Source organism: Taudactylus pleione, unplaced genomic scaffold, assembly GCF_031769625.1.
Source record: "Taudactylus pleione unplaced genomic scaffold, aTauple2 ptg000278l, whole genome shotgun sequence".
NCBI classification, from domain to species: Eukaryota; Metazoa; Chordata; class Amphibia; order Anura; family Myobatrachidae; genus Taudactylus; species Taudactylus pleione.
In genome coordinates this window covers 4,361,453-4,388,966 of record NW_028284680.1, presented here as the reverse complement: position 1 = coordinate 4,388,966, position 27,514 = coordinate 4,361,453, and the positions used below count along the sequence as shown (strand labels likewise).

Genomic DNA, 27,514 nt, shown 5'->3' with positions numbered 1-27,514 from the left:
TTATTATTATACTGTATATACAGCAGATGGATACACACAGGTCCTGTTATTATTATTATACTGTATATAGAGCAGATGGATACACACGAGCCCTGTTATTATTATTATACTGTATATAGAGCAGATGGATACACACGAGCCCTGTTATTATTATTATACTGTATATACAGCAGATGGACACACACGAGCCCTGTTATTATTATTATACTGTATATACAGCAGATGGATACACACGAGCCCTGTTATTATTATTATACTGTATATAGAGCAGATGGATACACACAAGCCCTGTTATTATTATTATACTGTATATACAGCAGATGGATACACACGAGCCCTGTTATTATTATTATACTGTATATACAGCAGATGGATACACACAGGTCCTGTTATTATTATTATACTGTATATACAGCAGATGGATACACACAGGTCCTGTTATTATTATTATACTGTATATACAGCAGATGGATACACACGAGCCCTGTTATTATTATTATACTGTATATACAGCAGATGGACACACACGAGCCCTGTTATTATTATTATACTGTATATACAGCAGATGGATACACACGAGCCCTGTTATTATTATTATACTGTATATACAGCAGATGGATACACACAAGCCCTGTTATTATTATTATACTGTATATACAGCAGATGGATACACACAGGCCCTGTTATTATTATTATACTGTATATAGAGCAGATGGATACACACGAGCCCTGTTATTATTATTATACTGTATATAGAGCAGATGGATACACACGAGCCCTGTTATTATTATTATACTGTATATAGAGCAGATGGATACACACGAGCCCTGTTATTATTATTATACTGTATATAGAGCAGATGGATACACACGAGCCCTGTTATTATTATTATACTGTATATAGAGCAGATGGATACACACAGGTCCTGTTATTATTATTATACTGTATATAGAGCAGATGGATACACACGAGCCCTGTTATTATTATTATACTGTATATACAGCAGATGGATACACACGAGCCCTGTTATTATTATTATACTGTATATAGAGCAGATGGATACACACGAGCCCTGTTATTATTATTATACTGTATATAGAGCAGATGGATACACACGAGCCCTGTTATTATTATTATACTGTATATACAGCAGATGGATACACACAGGTCCTGTTATTATTATTATACTGTATATAGAGCAGATGGATACACACGAGCCCTGTTATTATTATTATACTGTATATAGAGCAGATGGATACACACGAGCCCTGTTATTATTATTATACTGTATATACAGCAGATGGATACACACGAGCCCTGTTATTATTATTATACTGTATATAGAGCAGATGGATACACACGAGCCCTGTTATTATTATTATACTGTATATACAGCAGATGGATACACACGAGCCCTGTTATTATTATTATACTGTATATACAGCAGATGGATACACACGAGCCCTGTTATTATTATTATACTGTATATAGAGCAGATGGATACACACGAGCCCTGTTATTATTATTATACTGTATATACAGCAGATGGATACACACAGGTCCTGTTATTATTATTATACTGTATATACAGCAGATGGATACACACGAGCCCTGTTATTATTATTATACTGTATATACAGCAGATGGATACACACAGGTCCTATTATTATTATACTGTATATACAGCAGATGGATACACACAGGTCCTGTTATTATTATTATACTGTATATAGAGCAGATGGATACACACAGGTCCTGTTATTATTATTATACTGTATATAGAGCAGATGGATACACACGAGCCCTGTTATTATTATTATACTGTATATACAGCAGATGGATACACACAGGTCCTGTTATTATTATTATACTGTATATAGAGCAGATGGATACACACGAGCCCTGTTATTATTATTATACTGTATATAGAGCAGATGGATACACACGAGCCCTGTTATTATTATTATACTGTATATACAGCAGATGGACACACACGAGCCCTGTTATTATTATTATACTGTATATACAGCAGATGGATACACACGAGCCCTGTTATTATTATTATACTGTATATAGAGCAGATGGATACACACAAGCCCTGTTATTATTATTATACTGTATATACAGCAGATGGATACACACGAGCCCTGTTATTATTATTATACTGTATATACAGCAGATGGATACACACAGGTCCTGTTATTATTATTATACTGTATATACAGCAGATGGATACACACAGGTCCTGTTATTATTATTATACTGTATATACAGCAGATGGATACACACGAGCCCTGTTATTATTATTATACTGTATATACAGCAGATGGACACACACGAGCCCTGTTATTATTATTATACTGTATATACAGCAGATGGATACACACGAGCCCTGTTATTATTATTATACTGTATATACAGCAGATGGATACACACAAGCCCTGTTATTATTATTATACTGTATATACAGCAGATGGATACACACAGGCCCTGTTATTATTATTATACTGTATATAGAGCAGATGGATACACACGAGCCCTGTTATTATTATTATACTGTATATAGAGCAGATGGATACACACGAGCCCTGTTATTATTATTATACTGTATATAGAGCAGATGGATACACACGAGCCCTGTTATTATTATTATACTGTATATAGAGCAGATGGATACACACGAGCCCTGTTATTATTATTATACTGTATATAGAGCAGATGGATACACACAGGTCCTGTTATTATTATTATACTGTATATAGAGCAGATGGATACACACGAGCCCTGTTATTATTATTATACTGTATATACAGCAGATGGATACACACGAGCCCTGTTATTATTATTATACTGTATATAGAGCAGATGGATACACACGAGCCCTGTTATTATTATTATACTGTATATAGAGCAGATGGATACACACGAGCCCTGTTATTATTATTATACTGTATATACAGCAGATGGATACACACAGGTCCTGTTATTATTATTATACTGTATATAGAGCAGATGGATACACACGAGCCCTGTTATTATTATTATACTGTATATAGAGCAGATGGATACACACGAGCCCTGTTATTATTATTATACCGTATATAGAGCAGATGGATACACACGAGCCCTGTTATTATTATACTGTATATACAGCAGATGGATACACACAACCCTGTTATTATTATTATTATTCTGTATACACATGCACACACAAGCATGCGGCTGGTCAGGGGTTATGGGAGAGGTGCTTTGGGCCCGTGGTCACATTAATAGGAGAGGTTACATAGCAGTCTGTGCACAAGGCACACAGTGACATTGGCGAGATAGGTGTTGCACCATGTGTGTGGCTGGTAAGGGGTGGGGGGAGAGGTGCTTTGGGCCTGTGGTCACATGAATAGGATAGGCTACATAGAGGCCTCGGCACAGGGCACACAGTGACATTGGTGAGATATTTGCGGCACCATGTGGACGGTCGGTAAGGGGTGGGGGGAGAGGTGCTTTGGGCCTGCGGTCACATGAATAGAATAGGCTACATAGCAGTCTGTGCACAGGGCACACAGTGACATTGGTGTGAGAGGTGGGTATATAGGATACGTTACATAACGGTCTGTGCACAGGGCACACAGTGACATTGGTGTGAGTGGTGGGTAAATAGGAGAGGTTACATAGCAGTCTGTGCACAGGGCACACAGTGACATAGGTGTGAGTGGTGGGTGAATAGGATAGGGTACATAGCAGTCTGTGCACAGGGCACACAGTGACATAGGTGTGAGAGGTGGGTGAATAAGAGAGATTACATAGCAGTCTGTGCACAGAGCACACAGTGACATTGGTGTGAGAGGTGGGTGAATAGGAGAGGTTACATAGCAGTCTGTGCACAGGGCACACAGTGACATTGGTGTGGGTGGTGGGTGAAGGTGCTGCTGCCACCAGTCTGTATAGCGCTGCTGGTCACGTGGCCACTACCACGACAGATCCCCTATGCAATGCAATACAAATAGAACACCTTAAATATAGAAAATGCTGGCAGGAGAGATTTCATTGTGGCGAAGCTGCGAGCAACAGCTGGTACAATAAATACAGTGCTGGTAATTATATATTATATGACAGTAGACAGGATAGTATACACAGCACTGGTGTATTATACAGTAGGTGGATATACAGTTTATACATGCTGGTTCTAATATATGATATGACAGTATACAGGATAATATACACAGCGCTGGTGTATTATACAGTATTAGAACATGCTGGTAATAATATACGGTATGACAGTATACGCAGCACCGGTGTATTATACAGTATTAGAACATGCTGGTAATAATATACGGTATGACAGTATACCGTATATGCAATATATACCGGTGTGTTATATAGTTTTAGAACATGCTGATAATAATATATGGTGTGACAGTATACACAGTATTAGAACATGCTGATAATAATATACGGTGTGACAGTATACACAGCACCGGTGTATTATACAGTATTAGAACATGCTGGTAATAATATACGGTGTGACAGTATACACAGCACCGGTGTATTATACAGTATTCGAACATGCTGGTAATAATATACGGTGTGACAGTATACACAGCACCGGTGTATTATACAGTATTAGAACATGCTGGTAATAATATACGGTGTGACAGTATACACAGCACCGGTGTATTATACAGTATTAGAACATGCTGGTAATAATATACGGTGTGACAGTATACACAGCACCGGTGTATTATACAGTATTAGAACATGCTGGTAATTATATACGGTGTGACAGTATACACAGCACCGGTGTATTATACAGTATTAGAACATGCTGGTAATAATATAGGGTGTGACAGTATACACAGCACCGGTGTATTATACAGTATTAGAACATGCTGGTAATAATATAGGGTGTGACAGTATACACAGCACCGGTGTATTATACAGTATTAGAACATGCTGGTAATAATTTACGGTGTGACAGCATACACAGCACCGGTGTATTATACAATATTAGAACATGCTGGTAATAATATAGGGTGTGACAGTATACACAGCACCGGTGTATTATACAGTATTAGAACATGCTGGTAATAATATAGGGTGTGACAGTATACACAGCACCGGTGTATTATACAGTATTAGAACATGCTGGTAATAATATAGGGTGTGACAGCATACACAGCACCGGTGTATTATACAGTATTAGAACATGCTGGTAATAATATACAGTGTGACAGTATACACAGCACCGGTGTATTATACAGTATTAGAACATGCTGGTAATAATATAGGGTGTGACAGCATACACAGCACCGGTGTATTATACAGTATTAGAACATGCTGGTAATAATATAGGGTGTGACAGCATACACAGCACCGGTGTATTATACAGTATTAGAACATGCTGGTAATAATATAGGGTGTGACAGCATACACAGCACCGTGTGTGTTATACAGTATTAGAACATGCTGGTAATAATATAGGGTGTGACAGCATACACAGCACCGGTGTATTATACAGTATTAGAACATGCTGGTAATAATATAGGGTGTGACAGCATACACAGCACCGTGTGTGTTATACAGTATTAGAACATGCTGGTAATAATATAGGGTGTGACAGCATACACAGCACCGGTGTATTATACAGTATTAGAACATGCTGGTAATAATATAGGGTGTGACAGCATACACAGCACCGGTGTATTATACAGTATTAGAACATGCTGGTAATAATATAGGGTGTGACAGCATACACAGCACCGGTGTATTATACAGTATTAGAACATGCTGGTAATAATATAGGGTGTGACAGCATACACAGCACCGGTGTATTATACAGTATTAGAACATGCTGGTAATAATATAGGGTGTGACAGTATACACTGCACCGGTGTATTATACAGTATTAGAAAATGCTGGTAATAATATAGGGTGTGACAGTATACACAGCACCGGTGTATTATACAGTATTAGAACATGCTGGTAATAATATAGGGTGTGACAGTATACACTGCACCGGTGTATTATACAGTATTAGAACATGCTGGTAATAATATAGGGTGTGACAGTATACACAGCACCGGTGTATTATACAGTATTAGAACATGCTGGTAATAATATAGGGTGTGACAGTATACACAGCACCGGTGTATTATACAGTATTAGAACATGCTGGTAATAATATACGGTGTGACAGTATACACAGCACCGGTGTATTATACAGTATTAGAACATGCTGGTAATAATATAGGGTGTGACAGTATACACTGCACCGGTGTATTATACAGTATTAGAACATGCTGGTAATAATATAGGGTGTGACAGTATACACAGCACCGGTGTATTATACAGTATTAGAACATGCTGGTAATAATATAGGGTGTGACAGTATACACAGCACCGGTGTATTATACAGTATTAGAACATGCTGGTAATAATATACGGTGTGACAGTATACACTGCACCGGTGTATTATACAGTATTAGAACATGCTGGTAATAATATACGGTGTGACAGTATACACAGCACCGATGTATTATACAGTATTAGAACATGCTGGTAATAATATACGGTGTGACAGTATACACAGCACCGGTGTATTATACAGTATTAGAACATGTTGGTAATAATATACGGTGTGACAGTAAAGTCGTCAGAGTATGTAGTGTTAATGTGAACTTGTTTTCACCCAAGCATTTCACTAATGTCCCTTGTTGAAGCTTATTTTGTATTTTGTACTGTAAAGGCAAATGTAAAGAACTTTGAGTCCTTTAGGAGAAAAGCGCTATATAAATAACATTATTATTATTATTTTAGGACAGTATACTCCTTACTGAGCATTACCAGTGACAGAAGAACGCACCATCCAGTGCTAACAAGAGTAATGTCTAATCTGCTGGACATGAAAGTAGTGGGAATATGAGAGGTGATCTGAGCTGTGAGCCGGCTCCAGGGAACGGACCCGATGCTGCTATAACAAGGCAGGTCAGCCTGAGGAGTCCCTGCTAAAGCCTGACCTTGGCTCCAGCACAGAACAAGCCTCTAGTGGATGACCTGTTTATCCGGACAACACGCTTCGCTTTTTAATTAGCCAATTAGTGGCCCTTCAGTGCACAAAGCTATGTATTATTGAGAGGCTATAGTGCTATGTTTGGAAGGGGAGGCGATCACACATCTTGTAATTAGTTCTCAGACAAGGGCAGCTGGCGTGAGATAACACACCTGGGCTGCCGCAAGCGCAGGGCGATATCACAGCAATCTCATGCACTGGGCCACGCACGTCCCCTGTGTGCAGCAACCGCAGATACAGGCGCACAGGACTGGCTCTAACACACACATAACTACAACCTCATTTACCCACATGAATAAGACCTCACTGGGGAGTACGGAGGTTGTTCAGGCCGTTAGTATCTAGCTGATCTCCTCTATAACTCGTGAATAGTAATAAAAACCAGCTAGCGAATATTTTCTATCATATCGAGTAATGTTCAACTCTCTCTAACTTTACAAAATATGAGATATGGTATGAACTTACCCTTGTTATCTCGATTTCTACGAAGTCCATAGAGTTCCACAGGATACCTTGGGGTATAGGTAATGACGTCAGGCACGGACACCACAGAGTTAAATTTTCAGCCTCCCAGGATGCACCAGGGTCCCTCTCCTATACCCCACCCCCAAGCCAAGGCAATTCAGTTTCGTAACAAGCCATAGGCCGGAGGAGGAGAAGAAAGAGAGAGAAGAAAGTCTGGAACACACAAGAATCACATTCTCACCAGAAGGAGACGGAGAAACCGGTGACCAGATCAAAGCCCATCTGCAGTACAGGTGCGACAGGGCGGGAGGAGTCCTGTGGAACCCTATTGACTTCGTAGAAATAGAGATAACAAGGGTAAGTTCTTACCATATCTCATAATTTCTACTTCAGGGTCCATAGGGTATCCACAGGATACCTTGGGGATGTCCCAAAGCAGTATCCTTTAAGGGTGGGGACGCTCCTGTGCTGTAAGGAGAATCCACCGCCCGAAGGAAGCATCCTGAGAGGCGAAGGTATCAAAAGCATAATACCTTACAAAAATATGGACAGATGACCACGTGGCTGCCAATCACCGCTGAACCGCTGAGGCGCCACGTCGAGCTGCCCACGAAGGACCCACAGACCTACTGGAAGAGCTTTAATAGGAGGATGGAACAGGAAGACCTGTGAATCCATCCTGCCAAAGTTAGCGTAGTGGCAGGCCAACCCTTTTTATGGAAACCAGAAAGGACAAAACCGAGAGTCTGATTTCCTAAATGGACTGGTACGGTCAACTTAAATTCGTAGAGCCCGTACCACATCCAAGGAGGCCACACCAGCAGACAAGACTGGGGAAGTAAAGGCTGGTACTATAAATTTCCTCATTGATGAGGAAACTAGACACCACTGTAGGCAAAAAACCAGGGCAAGTGCGAAGCACTGCCCTGTTCCCAGGAAAGATGAGAAAAAGGGAGGTCTACAAGACAGAGCCCCCCATTCTGCGATCCTACTGGCCAAATAATGGCCAGAAGGAATACAGTCCTAGCCGTAAGTCATATGAAATCCACTGAGCCCAGTGGATCAAATGGCGGTCCACGGAGAGCCCTAAGGACCACAGCCAAATCCCAAGGAGCCACCGGTGGAACAAAGGGATGCTGAATATAACGTACACCTTGCACAAAGGTGCGGACCACAGGAAGAGTAGCAATCCTACGATGAAACTATACTAACAGGGCAGAAACCTGCACCCTCAGGTAAGCAAGGCGAAGACCGTTATCTAAGCCCACCTGTAGGAAAGCCAACACTCTGGATATCCGGAATACCCGAGGAGCATAGCCTCTAGGGCGACACAACTGAAAGAAAGTATGCCATACTTGATGGTAAATTCTTGCAGATAAAAGCTTCCGAACTCTTAGCATGGACAGAGCCCCTGTTAACTATAGAGCTGGAAAACCCCTAGACCTTAAGAGGGCAGTCTCCACCGCCACACCGTCAAGGACAGACAACCCAGGTCTGGGTATCAGCCAGGATCCTGAGACAACAGGTCCGGGCGTAGAGGCAACAGCTTCGGAGTGTTAACTGAGAGGCTCTGAAGATCTGAGCAATAGTGCCGTTTGGCCCACGCTGGAGCTATCAGCAGGAGCGTGCCTTCTTCTTGCTATTACTGGAGGAAGAAGGGATAATGGAGGGACGAGGTACACAACTTGGAAGGTCCACTGGACCTACATACTTCTACCAGAAGAGTCTCATCTCTGAAAGGCTCCACTTGTTCACCAGAAGATTGAACACCTCCGGATGAAGCGGACATTTCTCTGAATGCACGTCTTGACGGCTAAGAAAGCCTGCTTTCCATCTGAGGATTCCTGAATGAACACTGCCGATGATGGCAGGGATATAGCCTTCCACCCAAGCCAGAATTCGAGGACACCACTGTTAGTGTCGTCTGACTTCGAACCTCCTAGGTGGTTTACATAAGCCATCATGATGGCGTTGTCAGACTGTACCTGCACGGTATTTCCGTGGAGGACCTGTCCTGCATGCCGGAGAACCTTGAATACTGCTCAGAGTTCTCAGATGTTTATGGGAAGCGCATAATCTGCTGGTGTCCACCTGCCCTGGAACAAGTGTGGACCCATCACTGCTTCCCAGCCACGGATACTGGCGTCCGTCGTCAGAAGGACCCTGTCCGCAATCCCAAAGGGGGTGCCCCTTGTTTAGGTGAGCTTTCCGCAGCCACCAGGCCAGAGAGAGACAAACCTCCGGGGAAGGCACTATTGACTTTATCCTATGGGGCAACCCATCCCATCCGGAGAGGATCAATTTTTTTTTTTTTTCTAGAGATTCAGAGTGAAACTGGGTACACTCCACCATGTCGAACAGTGACACCCTGGAACCCAGGAACCACATTGCCGAGTGAATAGACACTCTGCGACTCTGCAGGCAACTGCGTACCTTTGCCTGTAATGCAGAGATCTTTTCCTCAATCACAAAGATCCTCAGATGTTGGGATATGGAGCATCCTCTGTGAGGAATCAGAGAGGACCATTTCCAGTTTATTAGTCAGCCATAACGTAGCAACACAGATATTGTCCGTTGCAGATGGCACTGAAGTATCTCTGAAGACCATGGTAACAACAGGAGGTCACCCGGATAGGGTAACAAGCGGACCCCCTGCCATTACCCTGGTAAACCGTGAGGCGCGGAGGCCAGACCAAGGGGCATTGCCAGAAACTGGAAATGCTTATTGACCACTGCAAACCTGAGGAAAACATTGGTGTGCTAAGAAAATAGGGATATTCAGGTAGTCACCCTGAATATATCCAACGACACCACAAAATTCCCAGACTCCATTGAATGATGGAATGCAGGGTCCCCATCCTGAACCAAGGAACCCTTAAGATTTTGTTGAAGGATTCGAGGTTGAGGATGTCCTGGTAAGACCCACTGGGTTTCTGTACCAGATAGAGGATGGAGTAATACCCCATTCCCCTTTGGGGCAACGGAATAGGTACTATAACTCCTGCCTGGAGCATAGAGTGTAACACCCTCAAAAATTACTGGGCCTTGTCTTGAATTGACAAGACCTGTAACGAAAAACCGGCTGGGAGGCCTTTACCGGGAGGAGAGGACATACCTTCAAGAAAATACTTCTCTTACGCCAGTGTCCGTGGTGGTCAGACACCAGCACTGGGCGAACTGGAGAAGCCGGCGTCCAACTCTGGGGTCCCCCGAGAGGAGGCCCGTCCCGTGAGGCTGAAGGCTTATAGTCCAACTTTGGAGTAGGACGTCTTGTACTCCAAGCCTGTTCTAATGGCTGAGCAGATTTCCTGGCTACTGACTGTCTTGGAAAGCTGTATTTTAGACCTACCCTGACCTCACAGGGCCGAAAAGACGAAGCCCCAGACCCCGATGGGACTGTAGCCGATGGCAGACAAGCAGACGTAGATGCTGCCTGCGGGGCCACAATTGTGTCCAGATGAGGGCCAAACAGGACCTGTCCCGTAAAAGGCAAAGCATTCCGAATGGAATCTGCGTCCGCTTTCCAAGAGCGCAACCACAGGGAGCGGCGTGCCGCTACTGCTACCGAGCCGCTACTGCTGCCGAGGAGATTCTGGAAAGGAGCAGGCTATATGTAAGACTGTCTCATTATGAACGTGGCTAAGTCTCTGAGAATTTGCCACTATCCACCTGCTCTGCTGGAGAGTCAGTGTGCAGAGATCCAGTTACCTACCCAGCGCTCCATGGCTCTGGCCCCCCAGCACACGGCCATAGCCGGCCTGGACGCCCCTCCAGCAAGGGAATAATTGGATTTTAGATATATTTGCACCTTGCAATCTGTAACCTCCTTCAAGGAGGATCTGGAGGGCATGGGCAACGTAGCACTCCTCACTAGGCGTGTAACATGAGAATCTACCCGTAAAGGTAACTCCCGTTCGGAAAAGTATTTATCCGCAAAGGGGTATGCAAAAGGTCAACCGTTTTTGAGGCTGGAACCGCTCACCCGGATTTTCCACGCCTCCTCTAAATGATCCACCTGACCAGATAGAGGAATTACAGTGGCAACACCCTTATCCTTAAAGAAGGCATATTTGGATTTAGCCACGTGGGATATGTAATAACCAAAGCCGCACGGACTGCCCGTATAAGGCCAGGTATATAAACTTTAGACCCAGACTACGCCTCCTCTGCACTAAGGGGCTTGTGTCTGAAAAAGTCAATAATGTCACAGTCATCAGACAACATGATCCTTAGCCGTCTGAGACCCGAAAGGCCGTTTAGAAGGCCGAAATGGTGACTCCCCCTGTAAAACGTCCATCAGGTGCTATACCATTTGGACAATAAATTCACCCACACAGGCTCCTGCGAGACCTGGGGGGGGGCGAAAAACAGGATACACTGGGGTACCATCAACTGCCCAGGGACCCCTGCATGTGATGAGACCAAGACTCGCTGCGATAACCCCTATGGGGAAACACAGGGAGCGTTGCCCACAAGGGCTGTAAGCATCTTAGCCAACCGAGGGCGGTCCCTTTTTGTGCAGGCACAGTGACAGAAATGGGGCGTGATATATAATACAACATGCCCTCCATAAACCCTCAGCGTCTACATATCCCTCCACTAACTGCACATGATATCAGTACATTATAGCTGGAAGAGGATATCCTCGTTCACTTTCAGACATGAGGAGTGTGAACAGAGCGTATGTGACCTCCCACACAGAAAAACCACGTTTACTGTGAGGTAATAAACCCCCTGCAACACCGCACCGCAAGGGCTATAGCAAAAGAAGAACAGGGATAGGAAAAGGCTGACAGTCAGAAATGAAAGTACAGGCAAACAGCGCTAGCATTTAAGTCACATACAAAGCAAAGATAACATCCTGCATTACAAGCACTGCGATCAACTACACAGACCAGAGCCTGGTAGGAAACAGTGCTGCATACACTGACCTTAATTGAAGGAGAGGTATGCGGGGGACCCGGACCGCAATGGCATCTGTATCAGCTTCCAGCAGCGTTTGCCATCCCCAGCACATGTAGTGAGAAAATGGCCACCGAGGAGCAGAGAGGAGGCGGGCCCGGGGGAGGAGCGCTGACAGCCCGCTCAGACCGCTGTGGAATGGCACTGTGCAACGGGGGAGACGCCGGCTGTGAGATAGGGAAGGCGTTCTCCCCTGGCCTGCTATTAACCCCTGGGACGCCGCGCTGTACCGCACATGCTGCGGTCAGCTGTCCCTGGTGGTCTAGTGGAAGGCACACGATCAGTACCTGGCCCCACGTGCAGCCGGTCCCCAGGGAGCCCCCTTCCTGAGGACCAAAAATTGTTACCGGCGGGTGCCCACCGCGGGACCCCGCCGCTTACCTTGTCCCCCGTACATCCGGCCACAGTCCAGGTAGCCAGGGTCACCGCTAACTGTGACCCCAGCTACCTACCAGCATCGCCGGATCGGTACCGGCGTTCTGGTACCGGCGGGGTGTAGGAGCGACAGCATGGACGTCAGTACTGACTGTCCATGCTGTAAGGCTCATCTTGTGCAGTCACAGCTGCACTCTGAAGAAATCTTCTGGGGCTATTACAGCCCCCTCTGTGAATGTGATCCGTCCTCTGGCCGGACACCCACGAAAACTGAATTGCCTTGGCTTGGGGGTGGGGTATAGGAGAGGGACCCTGGTGCATCCTGGGAGGCTGAAAATTTAACTCTGTGGTGTCCGTGCCTGACGTCATCACCTATACCCCAAGGTATCCTGTGGATACCCTATGGACCCTGAAGTAGAAAGAGGACAAGAGGAGGATGTTACCCATAGCAACCAATCAGAGCCTAGCTATCTAGTACAGTGTATAAAAATGACAGCTAGAATCTGATTGGTTGCTAAGTTCAATACCTCCACTTGTCCTGTTTATGAAGTATGAGAATTCTCCCCACAAATATGTCAAAGTAAAACCAACATCAAGTAAATATTAAGAGAAAAACAAAAACAACAAAACACAAAATACCTGAACTTCCGCTACCGGTGAGGGAGTCTGGCTCTCTCGTGGGAAATACACCAGAATAACCGTGATGATCACGGCCAGGAAGAGAAGCAAAACGCTCAACAATCTGGACAAGGAAAAAAGAAATTAAAAACTGTGGAACACAAGGTAAAATAAGTTGCAGTTTCCATTTCAGAAATGACCCCAGGATCTCTCCCAGGATGCTACTAAGACCCTCATCCACTCACTGGTCATCTACAGACTGGACTACTGTAACCTCCTGTCTCTCACCACTCTAATCTGTCCTCAATGCTGCTGCTCGGCTCATCTTCCTCTCCAAATGCCCTATATCTGCCTCCCGTCTCCTACACACCCTACACTTGCTCCCCTCTCCTACACACCCTACACTGGCTCCCCTCTCCTACACTGGCTCCCCTCTCCTACATGCCCTCCCCTGGCTCCCCTCTCCTACTAGCCCTACACTGGCTCCCCTCTCCTACACTGGTTCCCCTCTCCTACATGCCCTACACTGGCTCCCCTCTCCTACTAGCCCTACACTGGCTCCCCTCTCCTACTCGCCCTACACTGGCTCCCCTCTCCTACTCGCCCTACACTGGCTCCCCTCTCCTACTCGCCCTACACTGGCTCCCCTCTCCTACTAGCCCTACACTGGCTCCCCTCTCCTACATGCCCTACACTGGTTCCCCTCTCCTACATGCCCTACACTGGCTCCCCTCTCCTACATGCCCTAACACTGGCTCCCCTCTCCTACTAGCCCTACACTGCCTCCCCTCTCCTACTAGCCCTACACTGGCTCCCCTCTCCTACTAGCCCTACACTGGCTCCCCTCTCCTACTAGCCCTACACTGGCTCCCTTCTCCTACATGCCCTACACTGGCTCCCCTCTCCTACTAGCACTTCACTGGCTCCCCTCTCCTACTAGCCCTACACTGGCTCCCCACTACTACATGCCCTACACTGGCTCCCCTCTACTACATGCCCTACACTGGCTCCCCTCTCCTACTAGCCCTACACTGGCTCCCCTCTCCTACTAGCCCTACACTGGCTCCCCTCTCCTACATGCCCTACACTGGCTCCCCTCTCCTACATGCCCTACACTGGCTCCCCTCTCCTACATGCCCTACACTGCCTCCCCTCTCCTACAAGCCCTACACTGCCTCCCCTCTCCTACTAGCCCTACACTGGCTCCCCTCTCCTACTAGCCCTACACTGGCTCCCCTCTCCTACTAGCCCTACACTGGCTCCCCTCTCCTACATGCCCTACACTGGCTTCCCTCTCCTACTAGCCCTACACTGGCTGCCCTCTCCTACATGCCCTACACTGCCTCCCCTCTCCTACATGCCCTACACTGGCTCCCCTCTCCTACAAGCCCTACACTGCCTCCCCTCTCCTACATGCCCTACACTGCCTCCCCTCTCCTACATGCCCTACACTGCCTCCCCTCTCCTACTAGCCCTACACTGGTTCCCCTCTCCTACATGCCCTACACTGGCTCCCCTCTCCTACTAGCCCTACATCTGCCTCCCCTCCCCTACTAGCCCTACACTGCCTCCCCTCTCCTACAAGCCCTACACTGGTTCACCTTCCGCTTCAGAACCCAATTCCAGGTTCTTACACTCACTTATATGATTTGTTGCTGTATGACCTGCCCAAGATCCATCTGAGATTGTCACAGGGTTAGTTTATATATTTTTCAGAAAATATATGTAGCTCTAAGAGGCCACTAGGTGTTGGCTGAAGTATCCTCAGAGTGAGAAGCCTGTGGTGCACACTAGCGGGACAGTCTTCACTTGTGCATTGCGTAATGGGAGAGATCTGTAATAAGTCTCTTACCGCGCTGCTCCAGACGCTCGAAACAGGAGAATGCACAACAGCAGCGCTATCACCCAAATAACAGCTAGCACAAACACTCCTGTGCCCACTCCCAGCACCGTGGTAGCCATCCTACAGGACAGATGTAAATAAGAAATAATTCAATGCATTACATACAAAAATGATCATGTACTATCTGTACGTCTTACTGTTCTCATTAGGCTAAAGGTGAATATTCTTTTACTCTGCTGAAAAAGTTTCTCAGCTGAATCACAACTAAGTAAGTGGGCGAGGCCTTTAACAGAGCTCCTCCTGACAGACAGACCATATAAGCGCTGCTTTCAGAACAGGTATATGTGCTCCACCGCTCAACACAAATCTGTGTTATAGTGTATACAGTGTGCATTACAATGTCACATACAGATCACAGTGTTATACTGATCTCGGAGCACTCTGGGCCTGATTCAGAGCCGGACGTTCTGACAGAGCGCTCGCTCTGAATCAGGGCCGGCCTTCTCTGTTTTTAGAGCGGCCTCCTGGCCGCTCGCATAGCTGCGGGTAACCACCCACAGCTATAGCGAGCGGCCAGGAAGATGGTCAAGTCCATCGCGACCATCGGGCTTGCGACGAGAACCTTGTGGTAGGGTCTCGTTGCCGCAAGCCCCAGAGTGCTTTCGGCTCTACCAGAGCCGAAAGCACTCCCACTGACATCACTTGTGATGTCAGCGGGGCCGGCCCCAGACGGTCGGCGTTCCCATGGGAACGCCTCCATCTGGGCAGCTACTCCCCTGGCCCGCCCACCAAAGGGGGCGTCCTGTCACTCAACATCGACAGCACGCCCCCTTTGGTACGCTATCCGGGTCTCGCGCATGCGCACTGGGCCACCATCGACCCGCTTGCGAGCGCATAGCGCTCGCTATCGGATCTGAATCAGGCCCACTGTTCCGTTATCCTTATATTATGTTTAATATCTCTCATCCCCTTCCTTTACTGGAAAATCACAGCATTAATAATTTTGTGCAAACATTTCCTGAAGGACATTTAGCCAGAATAAAGACAAGAGAGCACTAAAAAACAATTTCATGTGCCACCACTAGATGGCATATGAAGTACTGTAGTAGAAAACATATAGAGGGTTATGTAATAGGGCCCGAGCAGCGCGATTTCGGAGATCACAGCTACAGATTTAAAGCTGCGGTCATTTAAATGGCAAAACCAGACTGGTTTTTACCTTTTAAATTATTTCAGTTTTAAATCTGCAGCCACTGCACCTGAAAAACTCGAGCCCTATTACATAACCCCCATAACACGTTGTGTTGCCAGGGGTCGGTAGGCCAGGATTTCCAGCAATTGCTTATTAATTTAGCCGAGCTCACACTGACTCGCTGTGGTGCGAAGAACTTGGCAAGTGCTAGGTGAGAACACAGATCAGCCTTTAGCAATGGATCTGACACAGATAACATGCCGGCACTGTGAGACGTACAGCACTCATTCAGCGTTACCTGGTGGGACCTGCAGACTGTATCATACAGTGCCCAGATAAGGGCCACAGGACAGGCCACAGGGGTCTCTCACTTCTCAGATAGTGGCATAACGCAAACATTTCTACCCAACTTCTTCTCAGCTCAGAACATTATGTTATCAATGTCTCTGTCAACGTCAGTGCTCAAACACGAGAGCCCAGAGGGCACAGGGACCCCCAGCACCAGATCACAGACCCTCTTACAATGCTAGGAAGCAGGTCACTGTTATTAGCCAGGTTTATGCCCACAAAGAGCTAACAGTCCACAAGACAATAGTAGAACAAGTGACAACGAGTGACGGTACATTATATCACATAGACAGCAACACCAACACCAACATATAGTGTTTCCAGGTTCAAATAAACGTAGAACATGAAAACAAGCAGTCTGCTTACCAGGCCGGATATGATGGGTCAGATTAAGCTAAAGTTTCCTCATTTTGATTGGACTTGTTACTAGATGAGACATTACAGCTGATTACTAATCTACAATCGTATGATTTTATCTCATATAGTTTTTGTCATAACAACACAGACTAAAAGTAAATAGGTATAATAAAGTAATTGTGAGTTTGGGTGTAGATCTCATTTAATAGATTGTAGAAAGTAAATATTGGACAACAGCTATATATACCCCCAATCGTCCCTCTTTTCGGGCACTGTACTGCCATCCCACCCTCGGGGCTACAATTTCCTGTGGGAGTAGGGGGATATGTCGGAGCACTCGCTCACCACTGCTCTGCACGGCGGGGAGGAATAGATGTTATTCACATCTAAACAGTGCAGTGAGCTGAGCCTGGGGGTACATGCCCCCCAGAGTGATAAAAATGGGCCGTGGCAATGCCATGCCCCCTCCTGTGAGGCCACTCCCCATTTCCGTGCAAGCGCAGAGGTGTTCACATATATTGGGTGGTCCGGCTGTCACATGAGCTGGAGGTGATATTGCACTTCTGGAGGATAGAACTATTCTCTACTGTAGGTTATACCCCCCACTGTTACTGACACAACACTGACCCTCTTACCTCTTATACAGACCATTGGGTACACAGGTGCCACAAATATTTGGTATAAACCCTGGAAGAAGAGAAAAATATGAGATATGGTAAGAACTTACCCTTGTTATCTCTATTTCTACGAAGTCCATAGGGTTCCACAGGATACCTTGGGGTATAGGTGTGACGTCAGTCGCAGGGCACCAAAGAGTTAAGCTTTCAGCCTCCCAGGATGCACTAGGTCCCCCTCCTATACCCCGCCCCCGGGCCAAGGCACCTCAGTTAGTTACCAAGCCATAGGCCGGAGGAGGAGAAGGAAGAGAGAGAACAAAGATCTGGACACATACAAGAATCACATTCTCACCAGAGGGAGACGGAAAACCGGTGACCAGAGCAAAGCCCATCTGCAGCACAGGTGCGACAGGGCGGGAGTCCTGTGGAACCCTATGGACTTCGTAGAAATAGAGATAACAAGGGTAAGTTCTTACCATATCTCATATTTTCTACTTCAGGGTCCATAGGGTATCCACAGGATACCTTGGGGATGTCCCAAAGCAGTATCCTTTAAGGGTGGGGACGCTCCTGTGCAGAAAGGAGAATCCGCCGCCCGAAGGAAGCATCCTGAGAGGCGAAGGTGTCAAACCTGTAATACCTCACGAAGGTATGGACAGAAGACCACGTAGCAGCCTTGCAGATCTGAACTGCCGAGGCACCACGTCGAGCTGCCCACGAAGGACCCACAGACCTAGTGGAATGAGCCTTCAGAGAAGGAGGGACCGGTAGGCCTTCATGAAGATAAGCTTCAGAAATAGCCATACGGATCCAGGCTGCCAAAGTTTGCTTTGAAGCAGGCCAACCCTTTTTACGGAAGCCAAAGAGGACAAACAAAGCGTCCGACTTCCTAAACGAAGAAGTGCGGTCAACATAAGTCCTTAAGGCCCGCACAACATCCAAAGAGGCCTCACCCACGGAAAGACCCGGTGAGTTAAAGGCCGGAACAACTATTTCCTCGTTAATATGAAACTGGGAAATAACTTTGGGAAGAAACTCGGGCCGAGTGCGGAGCACTGCCCTGTTCCCATAAAAAACCAAGAAAGGGGGTCTACAAGAAAGAGCCCCTAACTCAGAAACACGTCTGGCCGAAGCAATGGCCAGAAGGAAAACAGTCTTAGCTGTTAGCCATTTAAGATCCACTGAGCCCAGTGGTTCAAACGGCGGTCCTTGGAGAGCCCTCAGGACCACAGCCAAATCCCAAGGCGCCACAGGTGGAACAAAGGGCGGCTGAATGCGGAGAACACCCTGCATAAAGGTGCGCACATCCGGGATTGTAGCAATCCTACGGTGAAACCAGACAGATAGGGCCGAAACCTGTACCTTCAAAGAAGCAAGGCGAAGCCCATGATCTAGTCCCGCTTGCAGGAAGGCGAGAATCCGAGACAGACGAAACTCCCGCGGTGCATAACCTCTCGGTCGACACCACTGGAAGAACGTATGCCACACGCGATGGTATATCCTCGCGGAAGACGGTTTCCGAGCTCGTAACATGGTACGCACCACAGAGCTGGAAAACCCCCGGGACCTCAGCATGGCCGTCTCAACAGCCACGCCGTCAAAGACAGCCGAGTCAGGTCCGGGTGAAGGCAAGGACCCTGAGACAGAAGGTCCGGTCGTAGCGGCAACCGCAGAGGAATGTCCACGGACAGACCCTGAAGGTCTGAGAACCAGTGCCGTCTGGGCCACGCGGGAGCTATCAACAGGAGCGTCCCTCCTTCCTGTTTGAATTTCCGGATTACCCGTGGAAGAAGGGAGACCGGAGGGAACAGGTATGCGAACCGGAACGTCCACCGGACGGACAGAGCATCCACCAGAGACGCCCCTTCGTCTCTTGTGCGAGACCCGTACACCGGCAACTTGTTGTTGTGCCGGGACGCCATGAGGTCGATTTCTGGAAGACCCCACCTGTCCACCAGTAGTTGAAAAACGTCCGGGTGCAGGGACCATTCCCCCGGATGAACGTCCTGGCGACTTAGAAAGTCCGCCTCCCAATTGAGCACTCCCGGGATGAAGACCGCTGATATGGCCGGAAGATTGCGCTCCGCCCAAACCAGGATCCGAGAGACCTCTACGAGAGCCGCCCGACTGCGAGTTCCTCCTTGCCTGTTTATGTAGGCCACGGTGGTAGCGTTGTCCGACTGGACCTGCACCGGGCGACCCTGGAGAAACCGCTGTGCCTGCTGGAGAGCATTGAAGACCGCACGGAGTTCCAAGATATTTATTGGAAGCTCCGCTTCTGTCGGCGTCCACCTGCCCTGGAACAAGTGTGGACCCGAAACTGCTCCCCAGCCCCGAAGACTGGCGTCCGTTGTCAACAGGACCCAATTTGGAACCCAGAACGGACGTCCCTTGTTGAGGTGGGTCGTCTGTAACCACCACGTAAGGGACAGGCGAACCTCCTGGGTGAGCACAATCGTCTGGGACTTCAGAGACTGAGTCAGCCCGTTCCACTTGGACAGGATCAGGTGCTGCAGAGGTCTGGAGTGAAACTGGGCGTATTCCACCATGTCGAACACCGACACCATGGAGCCCAGTAACCTCATCGCCGAGTGTAAGGACACCCGGCGGCTGTGCAGACAACTGCGCACCCTTGACTGTAAAGCAGAGATCTTGTCCTCCGTCACGAAGATCCTTTGCTGTCCCGAGTCCAATAAGGCTCCAAGATGCAGAATCCTCCGAGACGGGATTAGAGTGGACTTCTGCCAGTTGATTAGCCAGCCGTGCCGTTGCAGCAGTGCAATGGTCAGGTCCAAGTGGCGTAACAGGAGCTCTGGAGATCCTGCCACCAATAACAGGTCGTCCAAATACGGCAACATGCGGACTCCCTGCAGCCGCAGAGAAGCCGCCATGACCGCCATCACCTTGGTGAAAACACGTGGTGCTGTTGCCAGGCCAAAAGGTAACGCCCGAAACTGGAAGTGGTCGCTGCTGATTGCAAACCTGAGGAACTGTTGATGGCGCCAAAGAATAGGGACATGCAGGTAAGCGTCCTGTATGTCCAATGACACCAAGTAGTCCCCAGGTTCCAGCGCCAGAATGATGGACCGTAGGGTCTCCATCCGAAACTTCGGGACCCGCAAAGACTTGTTGAGTGCTTTGAGGTTGAGAATCGGACGATATGACCCATTGGGTTTCTGTACCAAAAATAGATTTGAATAGAAACCCTGGCCCCTCTGGGAGAATGGAACCGCCACTATAACTCCAGCCTGGAGCATAGTGTGCAATACCTTCCGCAGCTCCGTAGCCTTGTTCCGGTCTGATGGGAGACCCGTGGTGAAGAAGCGAGCCGGGGGTCTGTGCCGGAAGGAGAGGGCGTATCCGTGGGAAACCACCTCCAGAACCCAAGTGTCTGTCGTAGTGGTCGACCAACACCGGGCGAACTGTAGCAGGCGGCCTCCCACCCTGGGATCCCCCAAAGGGAGGCCCGGACCGTCAGGCCGCAGGCTTGCCATCTGGCTTGGGGGCCGGACGTCTGGTACTCCATGCCTGCTTCCGGGGCTTGACCGATTTCTTAGGGCCAGCCTGTCGAGGAAACGACTGTGGTTTGGGCCTGCCCTGGGCCCTAGATGACCGAAAGGACGATGGTCCCGAACCAGAAGGAGCAGCGGCCGACGGGAGACAGGCAGATTTGGCTGCCGCCAGCGTGGCCACAATCTTATCCAGATCCGGACCGAAGAGAACTTCTCCGGTAAACGGCAACGCTTCCAGACCTTTCTTGGAATCTGCGTCCGCCTTCCAGGATCGCAGCCACAAGGTGCGACGAGCAGCTACCGCTGCTGAAGAAATTCTAGACACCAGAGTACTAATGTCTAGAGCCGCCTCGTTGATGTAGGTGGCCGAATCACGGAGATTGCCAATCAACTCCGCCTGATCGGCCGGACAGTCGGATTCAAAAGAAGCCTCTAATGAATCCGCCCAGCGCTCCATCGCTCTGGCAACCCAGCAAATGGCCATAGCCGGCCGTGCTGCCCCCCCAGCAAGGGAATTAGCGGACTTCAGGCAGATTTCTACCTTGCGGTCCGTAGCATCCTTAAGGGAGGACATGGATGGCATCGGCAATGTGGCACTACGGACAAGACGGGTCACGTGAGAATCCACCTGTGGAGGGGATTCCCACTTCGCAAAATAATTATCCGCGAACGGATAAGCCACCGCCAGGCGTCTCTGCGGCTGGTATCTTTTGCCAGGTTGTTTCCACGCCTCCTCTAAATGGTCCACCAACTGACCCGAAAGAGGAAAGACTGTGGCATCGCCCTTCACATCTTTGAAAAAGGCATACTTAGATTTAGCCGCTGGGGGAACTTCGTCCTCAATCACCAAGGCTGTGCGGACCGCCCGAATAAGTCCAGGAATATATACTTTGGACTTAGCATCAGCGTCCTTAGTATGGAGAGGTTCCTGATCGTAAGGATCTAGAATCTCCCCATCATCAGACGTCCCTTCGTCATCCTCATAAGGAGCGGACAGAGACGCCACCGGCCTTTTATGAGACCGCATCACAGACTCCCCTTGCAACACATCCGACAAGTGCTGTACAGAACTCGTCAGGGAGTTAACCCACGCTGGCTCCTGAGAACCCGGGAGCGGGGAAATAGGGAGACTGTGGGGTACCACCAATTGTCGTGGGAACCCCTGCATGGGTGACGACACCACAGACTGCTGGGACAAACCCATCTGAGTAAACGCGGGCTGCGGAGCTAACTGGCCCACTAAAGCTGTTAACGCCTGAGCGAAACAAGCCCAGGGCGGCTCCTGTACCGGTGCTGTAACCGTAATAGGCCGCGCCATGGACAAACACTGCCGGCAAAGGCCCTCCGCGCTACCCTCCCCCTCCGCTAACGGTACTTTGCACGTGGTACACTGTAGCCGGAGGGGAAAATCACTTTCAGACATGATGGCACCACGTATGTGACCTCTCTCACCAATTAAGTATTAAATAGGCGAGAGACCACCCTGCAGCACCGCACCGCAAGGGCTTTAGCAGAAAGAACAGGGACAGTAATAAAGCTGACAGTTTAGAGAAGAAAAGATTACAGGCAGCAGCGCTAGCACAGTCACATACAATGCAGAAAAATAACAATTCCTGCACTAACAGCGCTGATCACTCAACTACACAGACACAGGGCCTGGTAGGACACAGCGCTGCATACACAGACCTGACCACAGCGGAGGAGAGGTATGCGGGGGGACCCAGACCACGATGCTTCCGTCCAGCGCTTCCAGCAGCGTTCACCATGCGTTCTGGAGAAGATGGCCGCCGAGGAGCAGAGAGGAGGCTGGCCTGGGGGAGGAGCGCTGCCACAGGACCAGTCGGCAGCATGCAGAGAGGGCTGTGTGCAGCGGGGGAGGCGCCGGCTGTGAGACAGGGAAGGCGCGCTCCCCTGGCATGCATTTAACCCCTGGGACGCCGCAGCGCTACCGCTCTGCTGCGGTCCGCTGTCCCAGGGGGTAGTGGAAGCGCAGGTTGGTCGCCTGGCTCCACGCTGCAGCCAGTCCCCAGGGAGCCCCCTGCCTGGGGACTTAGGACCATGTGATCAGCGGGGACCCACCGCGGGACCCCGCTGCTTACCTCTGTCCCCCTTGAATCCGGCCATGGTCCGGAGCATCTGGGGTCACCGCTAGCTGTGACCCCAGACGCCCACCAGCATCCCCGGATCAGTACCGGCGTTCTGGTACCGGCGGGGTGTAGGGAAGACAGCATGGACGTCAGGACTGACTGTCCATGCTGTACATCCAGATGTGCAGCCACAGCTGCATGAAGAATAAGCTTCAGGGGCTCTTCTAGCCCCCACTCCAACAGGTGCACCCGACTCCGGCCGGGCACCAAACTAAACTGAGGTGCCTTGGCCCGGGGGCGGGGTATAGGAGGGGGACCTAGTGCATCCTGGGAGGCTGAAAGCTTAACTCTTTGGTGCCCTGCGACTGACGTCACACCTATACCCCAAGGTATCCTGTGGATACCCTATGGACCCTGAAGTAGAAAAAATAATTAGAGTGGTGATAGACAGCCGCTCTAGTAAGTGAAATACATAAGGGCCAGATTACCGGCATGAAGGAGATGAACCGAACGTAAGAACATAATTCTCCAAAATATAGGAACAGAACAACTGTCCTCAGGCAGCCTGTGACGTCCCCATTGCAGCACTGACAGTACCGTGCGTCACATACACTCTTATATATATTGGCCATGGCCAAAGTTCTGAGAATGACACAAGTATTGGTTTTCACAAAGTTTGTTGCTTCAGTGTTATTAGATCTTTTTGTCAGATGTTACTATGGTATACTGAGGTAACATTACAGCATTACATAAGTGTCAGATGTTACTATGGTATCCTGAGGTAGCATTACATAAGTGTCAGATGTTACTATGGTATACTGAGGTAACATTACAGCATGACATAAGTGTCAGATGTTACTATGGTATACTGACGTAATATTACAGCATTTCATAAGTGTCAGATGTTACTATGGTATACTGAGGTAACATTACAGCATTACATAAGTGTCAGATGTTACTATGGTATACTGAGGTAACATTACAGCATTACATAAGTGTCAGATGTTACTATGGTATACTGACGTAATATTACAGCATTTCATAAGTGTCAGATGTTACTATGGTATACTGACGTAATATTACAGCATTTCATAAGTGTCAGATGTTACTATGGTATACTGACGTAACATTACAGCATTACATAAGTGTCAGATGTTACTATGGTATACTGAGGTAACATTACAGCATTACATAAGTGTCAGATGTTACTATGGTATCCTGAGGTAACATTACAGCATTACATAAGTGTCAGATGTTACTATGGTATACTGAGGTAACATTACAGCATTACATACGTGTCAGATGTTACTATGGTATACTGAGGTAACATTACAGCTTTACATAAGTGCCAGATGTTACTATGGTATACTGAGGTAACATTACAGCATTACATAAGTGTCAGATGTTACTATGGTATACTGAGGTAACATTACAGCATGACATAAGTGTCAGATGTTACTATGGTATACTGAGGTAACATTACAGCATGACATAAGTGTCATATGTTACTATGGTATACTGAGGTAACATTACAGCATGACATAAGTGTCAGATGTTACTATGGTATACTGAGGTAACATTACAGCATGACATAAGTGTCAGAGGCTTTTATTGACAGTTACATTTAGTTTATGCAGAGAATGAATATTTGCAGTGTTGACCCTTCTTTCTCAAGACCTCTGCAATTCGCCCTGGCATGCTGTCACTCAACTTCTGGGCCACATACTGACTGATGGCCGCCCATTCTTACCTAATCAATGCTTGGAGTTTGTCAGAATTTGTGGGGTTTTGTTTGTCCACCTGCCTCTTGAGGATTGACCACAAGTTCTCAATGGGATTAAGGTCTGGGGAGTTTCCTGGCCATGGACCCAAAATTTCCATGTTTTCTTCCCCGAGCCACTTAGTTATCACTTTTGCCTTATGGCAAGGTGCTCCATCATGCTGGAAAAGGCATTGTTCTTCACCAAACTGTTCTTGGATGGTTGGGAGAAGTTGCTCTTGGAGGATGTTTTGGTACCATTCTTTATTCATGGCTGTGTTCTTAAGCAAAATTGTGAGTGATCCCACTCCCTTGGATGAGAAGCCACCCCACACATGAATGGTCTCAGGATGCTTCACTGTTGGCAATAACGCTGTTGTTCCGCCTGTCTTTTTAGAAGCCAAATTCGGTTGCACCATCAAAAACTTCCAACAGCCCTATGGCAGGGGCAGACTTTTCCTTCTGACTACGGCCTTCACAGTGACTGAGCTTATACAGGGGCGTCAATACAGGAGACAATGGAAGGCGATCGCCTCCGGGCGCCAGCCCTGAAGGGTTTCACACTGACCTCCTCCATTGTTCCAGGTTCTGCTTTATGAGCCGCAGAGCAGGAGGAAGAAGGGAGCCCAGCGGGCAGGTGTCGTGGTCCTCCCTCTTCCAGAGACCCCACTCCGGAGTACGGTCGCAGTCTGGGAATCTATCAACATCAAGGAAACTGCACTAATGTGCATAAAAGAAGCAGGGCAGAAGCTGAAGTACATGGCCTCTCCCTGGTTTGTTGCTTCTTCCTCATCACACACGTGGGACCTGCTGCCTCTGCTGTTGTTGTTGGAGCAGCAAATAGCAAGAACAGAAGACTTATTTCAGAAACAGGTAGTGTTTGTTTGCTGGGGTGTTGGTAGTAAGTAATTTGGGGGAGGAATGTATGTTTGAGCGCTGCTGGTGTGTTGGAAATGAATGTGCAGGGGAGGTAAGTGTGTGAATGCAGGGGTGGCTGTGGGTGCTGCTGGGTGTTAGCAGTGAATGCAAGGGGTGTGTGTGGGGGTGCTGCTGGATGTAAGCAGTGAATGCAGGGGGGGAGGGTGTGTGGGTTACACTGGGTTGTTGGTAGTTATTGCAAAGGAGAGAGGTTGTGTCTGGGTGCTGCTAGGGTGTTAGCAGTGAATGCAGGGGGGTGGGTGTGTGTCTGGGTGCTGCTAGGGTGTTGGCAGTGAATGCAGGAGGATGAGAGTATATGTCTGAGTACTGCTGAGGTTTTGGAAGTGAATTTGGAGGGGAAAGGGGTTGAGAGTGTGTGTTTGGGTACTGCTGGAGTGTTGGTAGTGAATGCAGGGGGTTGAGAGTGTGTGTCTGGGTACTGCTGGTGTGCTGGCAGTGAATGCAGGGGGATGAGCGTGTGTGTCTGGGTGCTGCTGGTGTGTTGGTATTGAATGCAAGCAGAAAGGGAGGGGGGGCAACAACAACTATCAAGTCTCTGGGCTCCTGGTATGGACTTACGCCCCTCAGCGAATATATGTGCGCAAAGTAACACTCCTATAAGACGGACCATCTCAGTGTGTCTGTTTAGCCATCTCCCAGCACTTTTCCAAGACATTTCTGATACAGTGCATCTCAGTCACAACAGCGCCTGTGTGCGTAACCAGTGTAACGCCTGCGCTAATCAGTTTTCAGGAACTTTCGTGCATTTGCAAAAACTCATTCAACTCAGTGAGCATCGGTGTCTCATCTGGTCTGCATCAGGCGCTGCGTCTGTCTGCTAATACACAATCCTGTCATACTACTGTACCAACGCTAAAGCGCAGCGGGGAGGGATACGTTCATGATGTCGGCAATTATTATTTCCGCAAGGAGGAGATAGACAAGACTACATCAGCAGCACTATGACGACACGGTTACAAATGCAGCTTAAAGCACTTTAAAAGCAATTTACACTATTTTTATCCTTGTCGGATAAGTGTCAGACATTTTTCTGTCCACGGCAACATACAGCACTAGCTTATATAATATACGCATCTTCCTGTACAGAGCTACGAACAGTACATTGAACTGGAATATGTAATAATAATATAGCCTGGGGCAATAGAAGAGTGTTTCCATATACATTATACATCAGAGGCAAAATCCCGGAATATACAATGCTCATCTACCAGCACTGTGCGATGTGTAATACAATTACGCAAAGTATTACTTACCTACAACCTACACACCCACAGCCCTCTATCACTGACCTGTCACTATCCACCTTTACCCCCTTAGTTGCAGGATGGAGGAAATGTGGCAGGTGAGTCTATTCCCCAGCCCAGGAAATATCCTGAC

The 27,514-nt window shown here is 47.9% G+C and overlaps 1 protein-coding gene across 6 annotated transcripts in view; it reads right to left on the bottom strand.

Annotated features, from left to right (window-relative positions):
* Positions 1-27,514, bottom strand: part of TMEM218 (transmembrane protein 218) — a 58,864-nt gene that overhangs the window by 17,011 nt on the left and 14,339 nt on the right. For 3 of the 6 annotated variants that reach the window (XM_088481841.1, XM_088481843.1, XM_088481842.1), the window contains exons 2-4: positions 17,859-17,910; positions 15,336-15,446; positions 13,505-13,607 (exon numbers count right to left, since the gene is read on the bottom strand). In XM_088481841.1, the coding sequence (XP_088337967.1) occupies positions 13,505-13,607; positions 15,336-15,445 (213 nt within the window). In that variant the 5' untranslated portion in view covers position 15,446; positions 17,859-17,910. Of the gene's footprint in view, positions 1-13,504; positions 13,608-15,335; positions 15,447-17,232; positions 17,293-17,858; positions 17,911-27,514 lie in introns of all 6 variants that reach the window. The other 3 variants (XM_088481844.1, XM_088481845.1, XM_088481846.1) reach the window with 2 other exon arrangements.